The 13,157-nt window shown below is 38.5% G+C and overlaps 1 protein-coding gene across 1 annotated transcript in view; it reads left to right on the forward strand.

Annotated features, from left to right (window-relative positions):
* Positions 1-2,493: 2,493 nt before the first annotated feature.
* LOC125150337 (putative exonuclease GOR) overlaps positions 2,494-13,157 on the forward strand; it is a 38,502-nt gene continuing 27,838 nt past the window's right edge. Inside the window, exons 1-5 of the mRNA XM_047830124.1 lie at positions 2,494-4,051; positions 4,485-4,574; positions 6,916-7,123; positions 7,574-7,692; positions 9,100-9,252. Coding sequence (XP_047686080.1) covers positions 2,891-4,051; positions 4,485-4,574; positions 6,916-7,123; positions 7,574-7,692; positions 9,100-9,252 — 1,731 coding nt within the window. The 5' untranslated portion in view covers positions 2,494-2,890. The remainder of the gene's footprint in view (positions 4,052-4,484; positions 4,575-6,915; positions 7,124-7,573; positions 7,693-9,099; positions 9,253-13,157) is intronic.

Consider the following 13,157-nt stretch of genomic DNA (forward strand, 5'->3'; position numbering starts at 1 on the left):
GCAGTAGCCCATGCTACCCTTTGCCGGGTCCTTTTGCCATTTTCCGTGCCCTTAGGACCATCCCGGGGGTCAGTGCCAGCATTTGTATTGTCAGTTCAGACATCAGGAAATGCAATGGGAAATGAGTGAGGCAGATGGTTGCAGCTGCTTGAAAGTCCTCCAGGTGTGGAGGAGCCATGGGAGCCATGTTGAATCCAGGGGTGAGAAAGGGCTTATGGAAAAAAATGTCAGGTGGGAGTGAGGGGTTGACTACCATTCACTCCCACCTCTTTTCTTCACCCACCCTTGAAAATTTCCTTGATAGAAATAGATGTAAGTCGCATTTTAATGACCCAACTTCTCTCCAGGACTCAAAAGTATTAGAGAATTAATCAATATTGCATTACTATGGTTTAAATGGCCAAAAGAGATGTAAACCATATTTTTAAAAATTGGTTTCTCATCCTCAATTGGCATAGCTTGTGGAGACCACTGCAGATACCATTGTAAAGTTCAGTCAAGTTATAGTGGGGGTGGGGTATGAAGCATATCAGGTAACCTTACTAGTATCCACCTCTGGCCTCTTGCTTGGTCTAGAAGTAAGGAGAGAGAGAGAAGCAAGAAGTAAGCCCGGGCTGGTGTGTACGTGTGTCTGTCTCTGTGTTGGGGGTGGGGGTGCCTCATTTGTCCTCTACTAACCAAACGTACATTTCCTCAGCAGGTTCTCTAGATCTCTGTTTGCCCTGAAAGGTCATGAAAAATTGCTTTTTAATCTCTGTCTCCCAAGCATTCTGTCTCGACTCTTATTTCCTTTCTCTGATGCCCATAATCTGCCTCTTCCCCAGCCCACAAAGAGGTACTTTGATCTATTTTCCTACTGGCTACTTAAGGGCAATTCCTTAAGGGTGGATGTTAAAAGAGAAAAGCTCTTGCTTTAGGAGAAGAACCAAGTTGTCCCCGAGTCTCCAAGAGCAAAATCTCCCTAGCATCACACCCAGGATCAGGAGCCTTAAGTGCCAACCTCTATTCCCTTTTTCTTTATCCCTCCCGTGAAAAGTATGTTTTGAGATATGTTGAACAGTAATGGTGCTATGGGGATCCTAAATGGGAGAGTTTTTCTCAGGCCTTTTGGGTGGTCCCGTGATTCCTGAAACCTGGGCGTGGAGGGGCAGTAATGTTCGGGAAGATGGAGTGGGCTGGTTGTCTCAAGAGCCCCTCTTTCCTGGGTCCAAAGGACAGGGCACATGGGGTGCAGTGACTGAGAGCCCCGCGCACACGCCCCCTTCTACATGGGTTTCCCTGCCCACGTCACGTGATCAGGGAGGCGGGGCGAGCGGCGCTCGCTGGGCTGTGGTCTCCCTGCTACCCACCAGGAGATGCCTGCTCCCGCCGCGCTGGATCCTAGAAAGGCATGCACAGGTTTGCTGGCTGTAAGATGGATGTGCGTGGACTTGTGTCACCCATACCCATCATGGAATTACTCTAAGGGGTTTACTATGCTCTGGTGAAAAGAGGTGCGGTGGGACCCTGGTTGCAGCAAGAAGTGTTTATAATCCAAAGGAGATTTTCTCAGGCACCTGTAGCCTGACCAAAGGTTCTTAAGTGTGCCTTCAAACTTCAAAATTAACCCTCCAAATATAGCTTCTGGTGGGGGAAAAAAGTTTTTTGTTTTTTTTAACTTGTGAGATGGAGAGAAAGTATAAACAGATTTTTTTTTCACTGCTTAAACAGTCCTTCCTCAATCAAGGCAACCAAATGAAACCCAGCTGATGCCAGAATGCAGTTCCGGCTGGTTATCCTGAGTTTAGACCCCTGTCCGCATTTATTTAAAGAGAAATTAGATCCAGGCGTTTATGTTTGGATCCTAGGATAGTTCTCGTTTTGGGGCTTGCTCTTGGCCTTCTCCTTCCTCCCCCCAAATGTCATTCACCTTTGTAACCCATTCTTGTACATTTCAGCAGTGTTAATGTAACAGGAAAAGAGGTTGTTGAGCCAGGAGAGAGCTCCTTGTGTAAAAAAGCAGCATGTGTGTTATCAAAACATATGGATTATCGAAAATAAATTCACAGGTTAAAAGTTGGACCACATGTTCTATCTGAAATCTCTTGTTTGAGAGAAGAGAGAAGTGTATAAATTATCCCAGAAATTATATAGGAAAATGTATCTTGAAAAGAGGGAAGAAACTTTTGATTTCCTTAGTTAAAAGTCAGAAAGGAGCTGCCAGGTATTGGGAACAGCTGTTACTGTGAGCCTTTTCTCTTGTTACTATCCTGGTTTTTTCTCAGGAGTGTGAATCCAGCTGCTCTAGAGTTTTGTTTTATTGATTGATTTTTTTTTTAAGATTTTTTATGTTGGTGGGCAAGGGAAGGGGGCAGTTTATGTTTGAGACAATCAGTAGACTACCAGGGACCTTAATGAAAATTTTGAAGCCCACTGAATTAAGGAAAGACTAGTGCTTTAAATAATGTTTTCTTAGAGAAGATATATTGGTGTATGAAACGATGTACAATTCGGTGTAAGTGGCATTCGGGTATTTGAACTGGTTCCAAATTGTCATTGGTTGGTAAATAATCTCAATAGGCTATATCCAAACTATATCATGTTTGACAGAGTTTAACAATTATGTATAAACCTGGCCCCACATCGGTGGGGCACTTTAGTAATAAGGCACGAATGTACTTTAATCAGTCATGGAGATGAGCTCGACATTTCAAAGACTTAAACAGAGCTAGTTCTTGACTTCTTCTGCTTCTAGGAACCGATCAGTTAGTAGATGGCTGGGTTTGGAAGAGCTAATGTCCTTTTGATAGTAAACTCCTTGTCCAGGATATTCTGGAGTCTGCATTTCATCTGAAGTGATTTTTAAAGATAAAACAAAACTTCTCTTGCATTGACAAAACTAGGCACAACCATGGAAGAACTGGAAAGGCTCAGCAAAGAAATTGAAACCGTCAAGACTAAGGTTGAACAAAAGCAGAAGAGCCTCTCCAAGCTTGCTTTAACACATGAAGAGCCATCGCAAAGTCACATGACCTCCTTCAGGAATACAAATATGAGGCAAGATTTTCTTGAAAATCGCCCGCTTCCAAAGGAAGAGTGGCACGAGCCATCAAAGAATGAAGAGAGTCAGGCCAGAAAGTATGTACTGGACCACAAATGTCCAGCAACTGATCTTGAATATGATCCCTTGCTGAATTATTCTGCAGAGCTGCTTGGGGCATCGAAAGCGACACAGGCTGAGCCTGACGAACAGCAAGTCTGCCACTTGAAAAAATCTGTGGATGAGAATCGCCACATGTCCCAGGAGAGCCAAAGGCCTCATGTTTCACCAATAAGAATTACAATAAACCTTCAAGAATCTGATGAAGATGACCTTGTAATAGATGTACCTCCAATCATGCCTACTTCTAAGAAACCTAAACCATTGAGAGGCTTCAAATATCAGAATATGGATGAAAGGGTACCTATAATGTCCCCAGAGGAGAGGAGTCTTCAAATTACTGGCACAGAAGAGGAAAAAATCGATAAAACCCAACTAACCACACAAGTAGATGATGACGGTAACAAATCAGAACCACCAGAATCGCTCACGCATAGCTCACTAGATATTAAAAGTAACGTAAACCTGAATCGTGCTAAAAACCACCTCCCTAAGATGAGAAGCTGTGGTGGTGGGAAAAACTATGTCTGTATTTCCGGAGAAAGCATACCTCATGCACCTCTCAGTGACAAAGAAAAACAGAACAGAATGCATAATGAAAGTTATCCACATCACAAAAAATATGTAAAAACAATTGGCAATCCTCACAATGAAGAAACTGAAGGTTGGTATTCAAGCCGGCCCCAGGTCTCTTCTGCAGGTGAGCGTGCAGAAGGCGAAGTGTTGGAAAGACCAGACAATAGTCGGGACCTCACTACTTTTGAGGACCGCAAGGTAGTCGAATTTGATTTTGGTAAGGAACCTACTGAGGAGGACACTCCCTCTCATTCCGGTGACACTAGGAAGGAATGCCTTCGAATTTTCACAGAGTTCACAGAAAGTGAAGCTTGTAAGGGAGAGACTACTAAACAGGTCAGTCCGTTTTTTTTTAAATCCTTTTCCTAAATTTGAAGGCATTTCCCTTAAACGCATACTCTATTCTGCCCTCTGTAGAAATAGAAATTATATAACGGGCGTATCTAATATATACGCTCTAATACTTGGGGCTAATAATCTATTAGAACAACAAGGTGAAAACCTTGACAATTGGCTGGCTATAGTGTCGTGTAGACTCGACAGCCTGCAGAAGCCACGGTATTACATGGTTACAGTTGATTTCCCAGCTTAGAGGAATCCTCTGTAGTCGTGTATGCATGTCAAATTATTCAAGTTACGTTTTGTGTGAATTATTGCTTAATAAGTTGGCTGGTATTTTATAGCTTGGATTCCTGTGGCTCTTCAGGAAAAGTGCTAAATATGCCTGTAGTCTGCTGAAATTGGGTAATTCTTATCTTTTTCCCACTAGGCTTCAGGAAAGCAAACGGGATTAGATAAATTGTATTATCAAAACCTTTCTGGACCCAAAAAGAGAATTGCACACATTGCCAAGTTCAATGTGAGTTCCTTAGCTCCTGTCTTATGGGGCACGTTATTTTATAAAATGCATGCCTTGCCATTTTGAGCCTTAAGCATATTCCAATACTTAGTGTCTTGTTAGCCACCTGGGGGCACAAGTGTACACTCAGTAACTTGATCTCTGTAAGCGTTTTCCACATTATTCACTTCTTCCCCCATTATCTAACATTTTCATGAAAAGCAGGGATGTTGTTATCGCATAGACTTCTAACCAAAATTACTATGGTTGATCTTCAGTATTTCCAGATTCTGCATTTGCAAATTCTCCTCTTCACTGAAGTTAATTTGTAACCTTAAAATCATGACTCGTGTTTTGGGGGACCTTTGTAGGCCTGTGTCATGGCAAAAAAATTACCTCCCACACACATTCCCAGCTAAGGCTGAACAAGGCAATACTGCCTTCTTGTTTTGGCTCTCATACTGTTAACATATGTCCTTTTCTCAATCTATTTAGTGCCACGTTCTTTGCATGTTTGTGTTGTTTGTTGGTGATTTTGCTATTTAAAATGGCCCCCAAATATAGGGTCATCCAGTGTTCCTAAGAGCAAGAAGTCTGCCTTACAGAGATGTGTTACATAAGCTTTTTATAGGCATAAGTTACAGTGCTATTGACTACGAATTCAATGTTCATGAACCAGCAATATGTACTAACTAAGGTGTCTTTAAACAGAAACACACAGAAAGCAAGGTTAGGTTATTGATTGGTTGGCAAAAGTGTGATCAAAGACTCACCTGAACCTGACTCTGTATATGCCCTAGGAGCAACGGTTCAGTATTCACTAACTCATTGTTTGTGGGACTCTATAGAACAGAAGTGTGGTGAATAAGGGGAATCGACTGTAGATTCTCAAAATCGTGTAAATCTCTTGTAACATGGTAAATGCTGGCATGTAAAGAAGTTAAAAGGCACTGGTGTGAGTAGTACTCCTTTAACACTTCTGTGTTAAAAAGTGCCATTTAACAAGCTTGATTTCTCTGCTCAATTCTCTGTATTATTTACACTTGGTAGACACTGACAACAGAATGTTCTGCATGACATCAAAAGAGTTTATGCTCCCAAGTCACAAATAAGAACTTGGATTCTAGTTCTTTGTTGACGTTGGATGTCCTTGGGCAAGTTATTTAATTTATCAGAGCTTTATTTTCTTTATCTGTGAAATGGTGATATTGAGTATCCAAGGGTCAGATATATAAGTACTTATGAAAATCATTTCTTTCCCCTTCTCTTAGGAAAAAATTTTTGGAAACATTATTTTCCTTTATTGGCAAATGATACAGTGTTTATAGTTTTCATTTTACTTTGCTATGTAACTCCCCCCCCATTCTTCTATTTAAGTATTGGTTGGTTTTATCAGTGATTTCCCCCCCCCTTAAAATAAATTCTCACAAATAGTAAGCAACAGGACAAAGGAAGATAGTTTTAACATTTTAAAAGTATATCGCCATAGTGCCTTCCAGAAGGATTGTGACAGTGTACATTCCTATGTGGTGTCTCAGAGTTCCCTTCCCACAAACCTTGACCAAAAATGGGTATTAAATATTTTTAAAAACCTTGTCAATCTGGGTGAAATTTTATTTCCTTGTTTTGTAGGACATTTCCTACAAATGTAGGACATTTTATAGGACATTTGTTACTAATCAAGCTAAACATTCTGGTGTTCCATTCTCTTCTTTTTTTATTTTTTTTTTAATGCTTATTTTGAGAAAGAGCGTGAGCAGAGAGAGGGGCAGAGAGAGAGAGAGAGACACAGAATCTGAAGCAGGTTCCAGGCTCTGAGCTGTCAGTGCAGAGCAGGATGCAGGGCTCGAACTTAAGAACTGTGAGATCATGACCTGAGCCAAAGTCAGACACTTAACTGACTGAGCCACCCAGGCGCGCCTTCATTCTCTTATTGTAATGAATGTTGCTGTAGAGAAGTCTGATGCTAGCCTGCTGTTTCTCCCTTTATGAGTCACCTGATACTTTAGCCTGGTTACCTAAAGAATTCTTTCCTTAACTTCAAATTCTAGTCACTTTGGTCAGATATGTCTTGTTAGCAGTTTGATTAACACTTTTACCTTCATACAAAGTGAAGTGTCATTTTCATATGAGAATTAATGTCTCTCAGTTCACAAAAGTTTTACTAAATTAAATGCTTCAAAGGTTCAGTTTTATCTCTGCATATTTCTGGGGATACTCCACTTATGTGTGTGTTGAATCACATGGGGTATTACAAATGTAGTCCATTCCACAAGCCTTTGTGCAAAAAGCGATAGTGAAATGATCAGTCTTTTTAAAACTTCTTAAAATCAGTCTTCCGTTTTGTGTTGATGCTGTATAGGTTCCAACCAGTAAAGACATCCTTAGCCCATTCAGGGAGCCAGTGGCACCACTGATGAGTCGCCCTGGCATCCTTCGTGCCCAGCAACAGGCAGCACAGATCACGGCTGACATAAAGAGTGGGCAGGCTTTTGTTGCTGCCACTTCAGAACAAAAGAAAACTACATTTGCATGTCCAGTCTCTCAGACCCAAAGGAGAGTCTCAGGAGGTATGAGAAAATCACTTAGTCAAGAAATGGGATTTTACCTTATTTTAAAAAGCATTTCCTATGAAATCCATATATTACCAATTATAGCTGAGTCATTCACGTGGAACTTTATGTGAAAAATATGATTAGCATGATATTTGTATAATGTATGCTGTTTGTCCCTAAATGCTAAGCTATAGATGGTAATACCTTATAAGCATTTCTACATAAAGTGAATTGCTTTATAAATTATCTAAATTTGTTCTTATAGATGATACTGGGGTTAGCTATTGGGAATTTTTTGTGTTTACATTTTGTTTCAAGAAAAAAAATAGAGTCTGTAAAGGAAGTATTATGAAACCTTGAATTGATAATTAAACTCTAATCATCTGAGGCTAATGTCATTAACTCTTACCTTTTTTTTTCTTTCTTTCTTTTTCTTTTTTTTTTTTTGTCATTGAAACATCTCAGAAAATTCACTTACATCAAACAAGCTTCATCAGGATGTATTTCTATCAAAGGAAAAGCCAAATGCAAAACCAAGCAGATCACACATTCCTGTGAAAAGTGTTGCTGCTTTTCCTGTAAAGGTATTATAAACTAGGTCTGAAGGCCAGAATTGTAGTGCTAATAATCAACTTACCTATCTACATATAGAGGTCCTGGGAGATTGAATATATATATATATAATTATATTTTATATAAAAATATTTTTATATAAAAATATATTTTATATTAACAAAATATATATATATTTTTTTCCTGGAGATCTCTCCTTCAGATACATGGCAGACACCAGAGAGAAATTTCAGCTTTTTCTGGTTACTGTCAGATAGTTATTGTCATTTTATGATGGGATTTGTGTCTGTGTGTCCACATTGAGCTATGTTGTTTATCCTGTTCCTGGAAATATTAGGCATATTTTAGACGTAAAACTTCAGTGGCTCTGATTAAGACTCCTCAACTTTTTTTCAAAGGAAAGTTTCACGTTGAAATATACCTTTCAAGAGACATCCAGTGAGGGGTGTATATGTGTGTGTATGTGAAAGAGAGAGAGAGAGAGGCAGGTGGACCTTTCATAAATTATGCCATCATTGATGGCAGTCCCTCCTTAGTAATTTTTCTCCTATTTGTGGCAATTACTTTTTTTTCTGTTTACTAAGTATTCTTCAGCAGAAAACTACCTGTCACTTTTAAGGATTTCTCCCTCCTAAAACATCTTTGTGCTTCAAGGGAACAACTACAGGAAAGTGTAACTTTTTTTTACCGCCCCCCCCCCAAAAGTGAGACAGATTGACTGATTGTACAGTTCTCAAAGTATCAATAAGTTCTTCTAAAGGAATGCTAACATTATTTATAGCTGGGATATTACTGACAATATTGAGTATGTATAAATCTTTGATAACTTTTATTTAATCTGAGCATTTTTCTTTGTGAAATGGTAACTGACGTTGGGACATAAATTCTTCTTAAGAATGGTACATGACAAACGTTCCTATTTGCTGAGAAGAGCACACCAGAGCTCTAAGATTCTGGCTGTGGAGAGTAGAGAGATGATTTGAGTAATTGGGTCAGCTAGAATGGGGTACTCACAGGTAGCTTCACTGGTTCCGCATCCTCATGGCTCCCTTTTGTGAGTGTAGGTAACATTATGCCTTATATTTATTCTATTTTTTAAATGTTTCTTTTTGAGAGAGAGAGAGAGCACATGTGTGCAAGCAGGAGACGGACAAAGTGAGGGAGTGAGAGAATCCCAAGCAGGCTCCTCACTGTGCAGATCCGGATGCAGGACTTGATCTCAGGAACCATGAGACTGAGTCACCCAGGCGCCTTCCTATTTACTTTACTTTTAATGAATTTATAACTTTAAATTAGTTTTGAATTTAATTGATAGAGAACTTACCTGAGATAGTTGTACTTGTTTCCTACACATAGTAGGAATTTTAAACAGAAACATGTGTTTTTCTTTTCACTAATCAACAACTCTGTTTAACAAGATGCCGAAATACAAAGTGGCTCATCGGAAGCGGGCTTTAGTCACATCAGAATCCTCTGTCAAAGTCCCTGAGGAAGTAAGACAACGCTATGTCAACCTCTTCGTTGAGAAGTATTTGACAGTTTATAAAACAGAGGATGAGGCTGTTAACAAGGTCAGTATATCTGAAGACACACACTTCAAAAGTATTATATTGAAAAAAAAAAAAACCTCAAGAAACAACTTTATTCTTTTTCTCTTCCCCTTTTTCGAAACCAGGCTGTGGGACTGGTTCCTAGAGGATCTTTTTGCTATCCTTAAGTTGTAAAGAGTACCCTGGTTACTCTAGTGACAAAAACTGTCTTAGTCCTATAATTTTCTTTTTTTTTTAATTTTAATTTTTTATTTATGGGGGGGGGGGGCTCAAGTGAGTGAGGGGCAGAAAGACAGGAAGAGAGAGAATCCCACAAGGGGCAGAGAGAGAGGGTGAGAGAGAGAAGCAGGGTTCCCCTGAAGTGGACCTTGAACTCATGAATCCTGAGATCCTGACCTGAGCCTAAGTTGGTGCTTAACCGACTGAGCCACTCAGGCGCCCACTTGTCAAGGCCAATAGTATATTAATCTGAGCAGTGTCTCCCCTCCTTTATATGAAGCATATACTGTCAAGTGAGCCATAGTCCCCACTACTCCCTATTACATACCACTATTTATGCTCATTTATGGGCCAGATCTGGTCTCTTGGAGGCACTTGTCTTTGCAAATCTACTCAAAGCCTTTTTTTTCCCAAAATGAAACCTTACAAATCAGGAGCAATAACCATAGCTCCTGTCCCCATGCATATCTTCAAAAGCCTTTGTGGACTCCGGGAGTAATAAGGAGTCAGGGAACTATGGCTCATACACACAATAAGTGCAATCTAAAGGGGAAAAACACTACTCAGCTCCATCTGATAATTGCAGTTTGGTAATTCAAGGTCAATATTTACAGATTTCTAGTCCTCGAAGACTTTTTATGTTAAAGTATTTTAATATTTTAAATATTAAAATTTTTAATATTTTAAATACTGTTAGACAAACACACATCTGAACACTAGATTTGGGCTTGGTTGAGGCTAATTCCCACTTCTCTGGGAGGTTATGAAAGGACCATGGTGAAAGCAACGAGAGGCAAATCTTACCCAATTGTGAGGAAGATCTTTATAACTGACACCTCTGCCCATAAAATTGCTGTTTCTTAGAGAGTAGTGAACTGCCATTTGCTAGAAACATTGGGGATATAAGTCAAGTTGTCATCATAACAGATTCTTGTATTAAGAGCGAGGAAGGACTCAGAAGATTCTCTTTATTAACAGTTTCACTGAGATATACTTCACATACCCTATTAATTCATCCATTTTATGTGTACACTGGAGTGACTTTGAGTATATATACTCAAATCAACCACTTGTGCAATCACTACAATTAATCTTAACACAATTCCATCACCCCAAAGAGATCATCTGTTACCGTTCATCTGTCACTCCCCTAGCCCTCCATATCTCTCCTAGCCTTGGGCAGCCACTCACTTACCTTCTCTGTAATTTGCTCTTCTGGACATTTCTAGAATGAGGACTCTGATAATAAGGGATTTTGTTGTGACCAGCTTAATGTTTTCACTTAGAATACTGTTTTCAAGGGTCATCCGTACTGTAGTATGCATCATTACTTAATTTCCTCTTGCCAAATAAGACTGGTTTATGGATATACACATCTGTTCATCAGTTGATGGACATTTGGGCTATTTCCATTTATTGGTTGTTAATGAACATTTGTACATAAATGGACATTGTAAGATTTTGTGTCAACAGATGATGATGTTTCTCTTGAGCATATAATTGGGTTGAATGACAATTCTATATTTAACTTTTTGAGGGAATACCAAACCATTTTCCAGAGTAGCTACACTGTTGTATATGCCCATCAGTGATGTGAACAGTTCTAGTCTCTTCACATCCATGCTAGTGCTTGTTACCTGTATTTTGTGGAGCCAACTTATTGGGCATGAAATGGTATCTGATTGTGACTTTGATTTACCTAATGCCTAATGATGTTGAACATATTTTTCTGTGCTTTTTGGCCATTTGTATGTCTTCTTGGATATGTCTGTACACATATGTTCAGTTCCTTTGCATATATTTTTAGTTGTCTTTTTATCAAGTTTTGAGAGTTCTATATATATTTTGGATACAAGTGTCTTAGTAGATACAGTATTTACAAATATTTTTTCTTTGAGTTGTATTCTTACTTTCTTGACTGGATCATTTGCATTACAAAAAGTTCTTCATTTTGATATATTCCAATTCATCTGTTTTTCTTTGTCACATGTGATTTTGGTATCCTATCTAAGAAACAAAGAACACAAAGATTTATTACTACTTTATTTTTTCTCAGAATTTTACAGTTTTAGTTACTACATTTAGGCATAGGATTCACTTTTTTAAATGACTTTTACATAAGGTATGAGGCAGGGGGTCCAAACATTCATTTGAATGTGGACATCCAATTGTCACAGCACCATTTGTTGAAAAGATTATTTTTCGCCATTTAATTGTCTTGTCACCTTTGTCAAAAATCAGTTGATCATAAATACTAGATATAAATTAACATAAATTCTGGACTCATTTTATTACATTGATCTCTATTTCTATCCTATACCAGTATTACACAATCTTAATTACTATTGCTTTGTAGTAAGTATTGAAGTTGGAAACGTGACTCCTCCATATTTGTTAAATTTTTTAAACTGTTTTGGGTCCCTGGAATTTCCATATAACTTTTAGGTTCAGCTTGTATTTCCTACAGAAATACTGGATTATAATTTTGATAGCAGTTGCTTTGAATCTCTAGATCAATTTGTGGAGGATTGTCATTTAACAATATTAAGTCTTGTGAACCATGAACATGGAATGTCTTGTGGGGTTTTTTTATCTTTTAATTCCTTTCAACAGTGTTTTGTAATTTTCAGAGTATAAGTCTTTAACTTTTTTGTTAATACAGTATCTAGGAATAAATTTAACAGTATTATAAATGGAATTATTTTTGTAATTTTCAGATTATTCATAGCCAGTGTACAAAAATACAATGAAAACTTTTTATCTTGTGTCTTGAACCCTTATATGCCTATTAATTTTTTTAAGTTTATTTATTTGAGACAGAGAGAGAAAGAGAGCATGCACAAGTGGGAAAGGGACAGAGTGGGAGAGAGAGAGAGAGAGAGAGCGAGAGAGAGAGAGAGAGAGAGCACGCGCGCATCCCAAACAGGCTACACACAGCGCAGAGCCCAATGAGGGGCTTGAACTCAAAAACCTTGATCATGACTTGAGCCAAAGTCAAGAGCCAGACACTTAACTGACTGAGCCACCCAGGCACGCCCCTATTTATTAACTCTAATAGTTTTCAGTGAATTCCTTGGGATTTTCTTCAAAGAAGATGATATCAACTGCAGATAGACACAGTCTTACTCTTTCCTTTCCAATCTGTATATATTTTATTTCATTTTCTTGCTTGATTTCTGTAGCATAAATGTCCAGTAGAATATTGCGTGGAGGTGGTAAGAGGGGGCATCCTTGTCTTGTTCCTTTCCCTAAGAGGAAAGCTTTCATTCTTTCTCCATTAAGTACAGTGGTTACTGTAGGTGGTTTTTTAGTTGTTGTTGTTTTTTTTTACATGTCCTTTATCGAGTTGAGGAAGTTTCCTTCTATTCCTAGTTTAAGTGTCTTATCATCTTGACTTTTCTTAAATACTTTTTTCTTATTTCTTGATGTCATATAGTTTTTGTCTATATTCAATTAATGTAGTATATTACATTGTTGTAGGTTTGTTTTTTTATTAATCTTAAACTCATGCATTTCTTGGATAAACACCCTTGGTCACGGTGTATAGTCTTTTTATGTTGCTGGACTCAGTGTGCTAGAATTTTTGTGTCAACGTTAATTAGGTCTACAGACACGAGTCTGTAATTTTTTTTTTTTTTAATATTACTTTTCTCAGCATGAAGCCCAACATGGGGCTCCATCCCACAACCCTGGGATTATGACCTGAG

The sequence above is a fragment of the Prionailurus viverrinus genome, chromosome D4 (assembly GCF_022837055.1).
Source record: "Prionailurus viverrinus isolate Anna chromosome D4, UM_Priviv_1.0, whole genome shotgun sequence".
Classification (NCBI taxonomy): domain Eukaryota; kingdom Metazoa; phylum Chordata; class Mammalia; order Carnivora; family Felidae; genus Prionailurus; species Prionailurus viverrinus.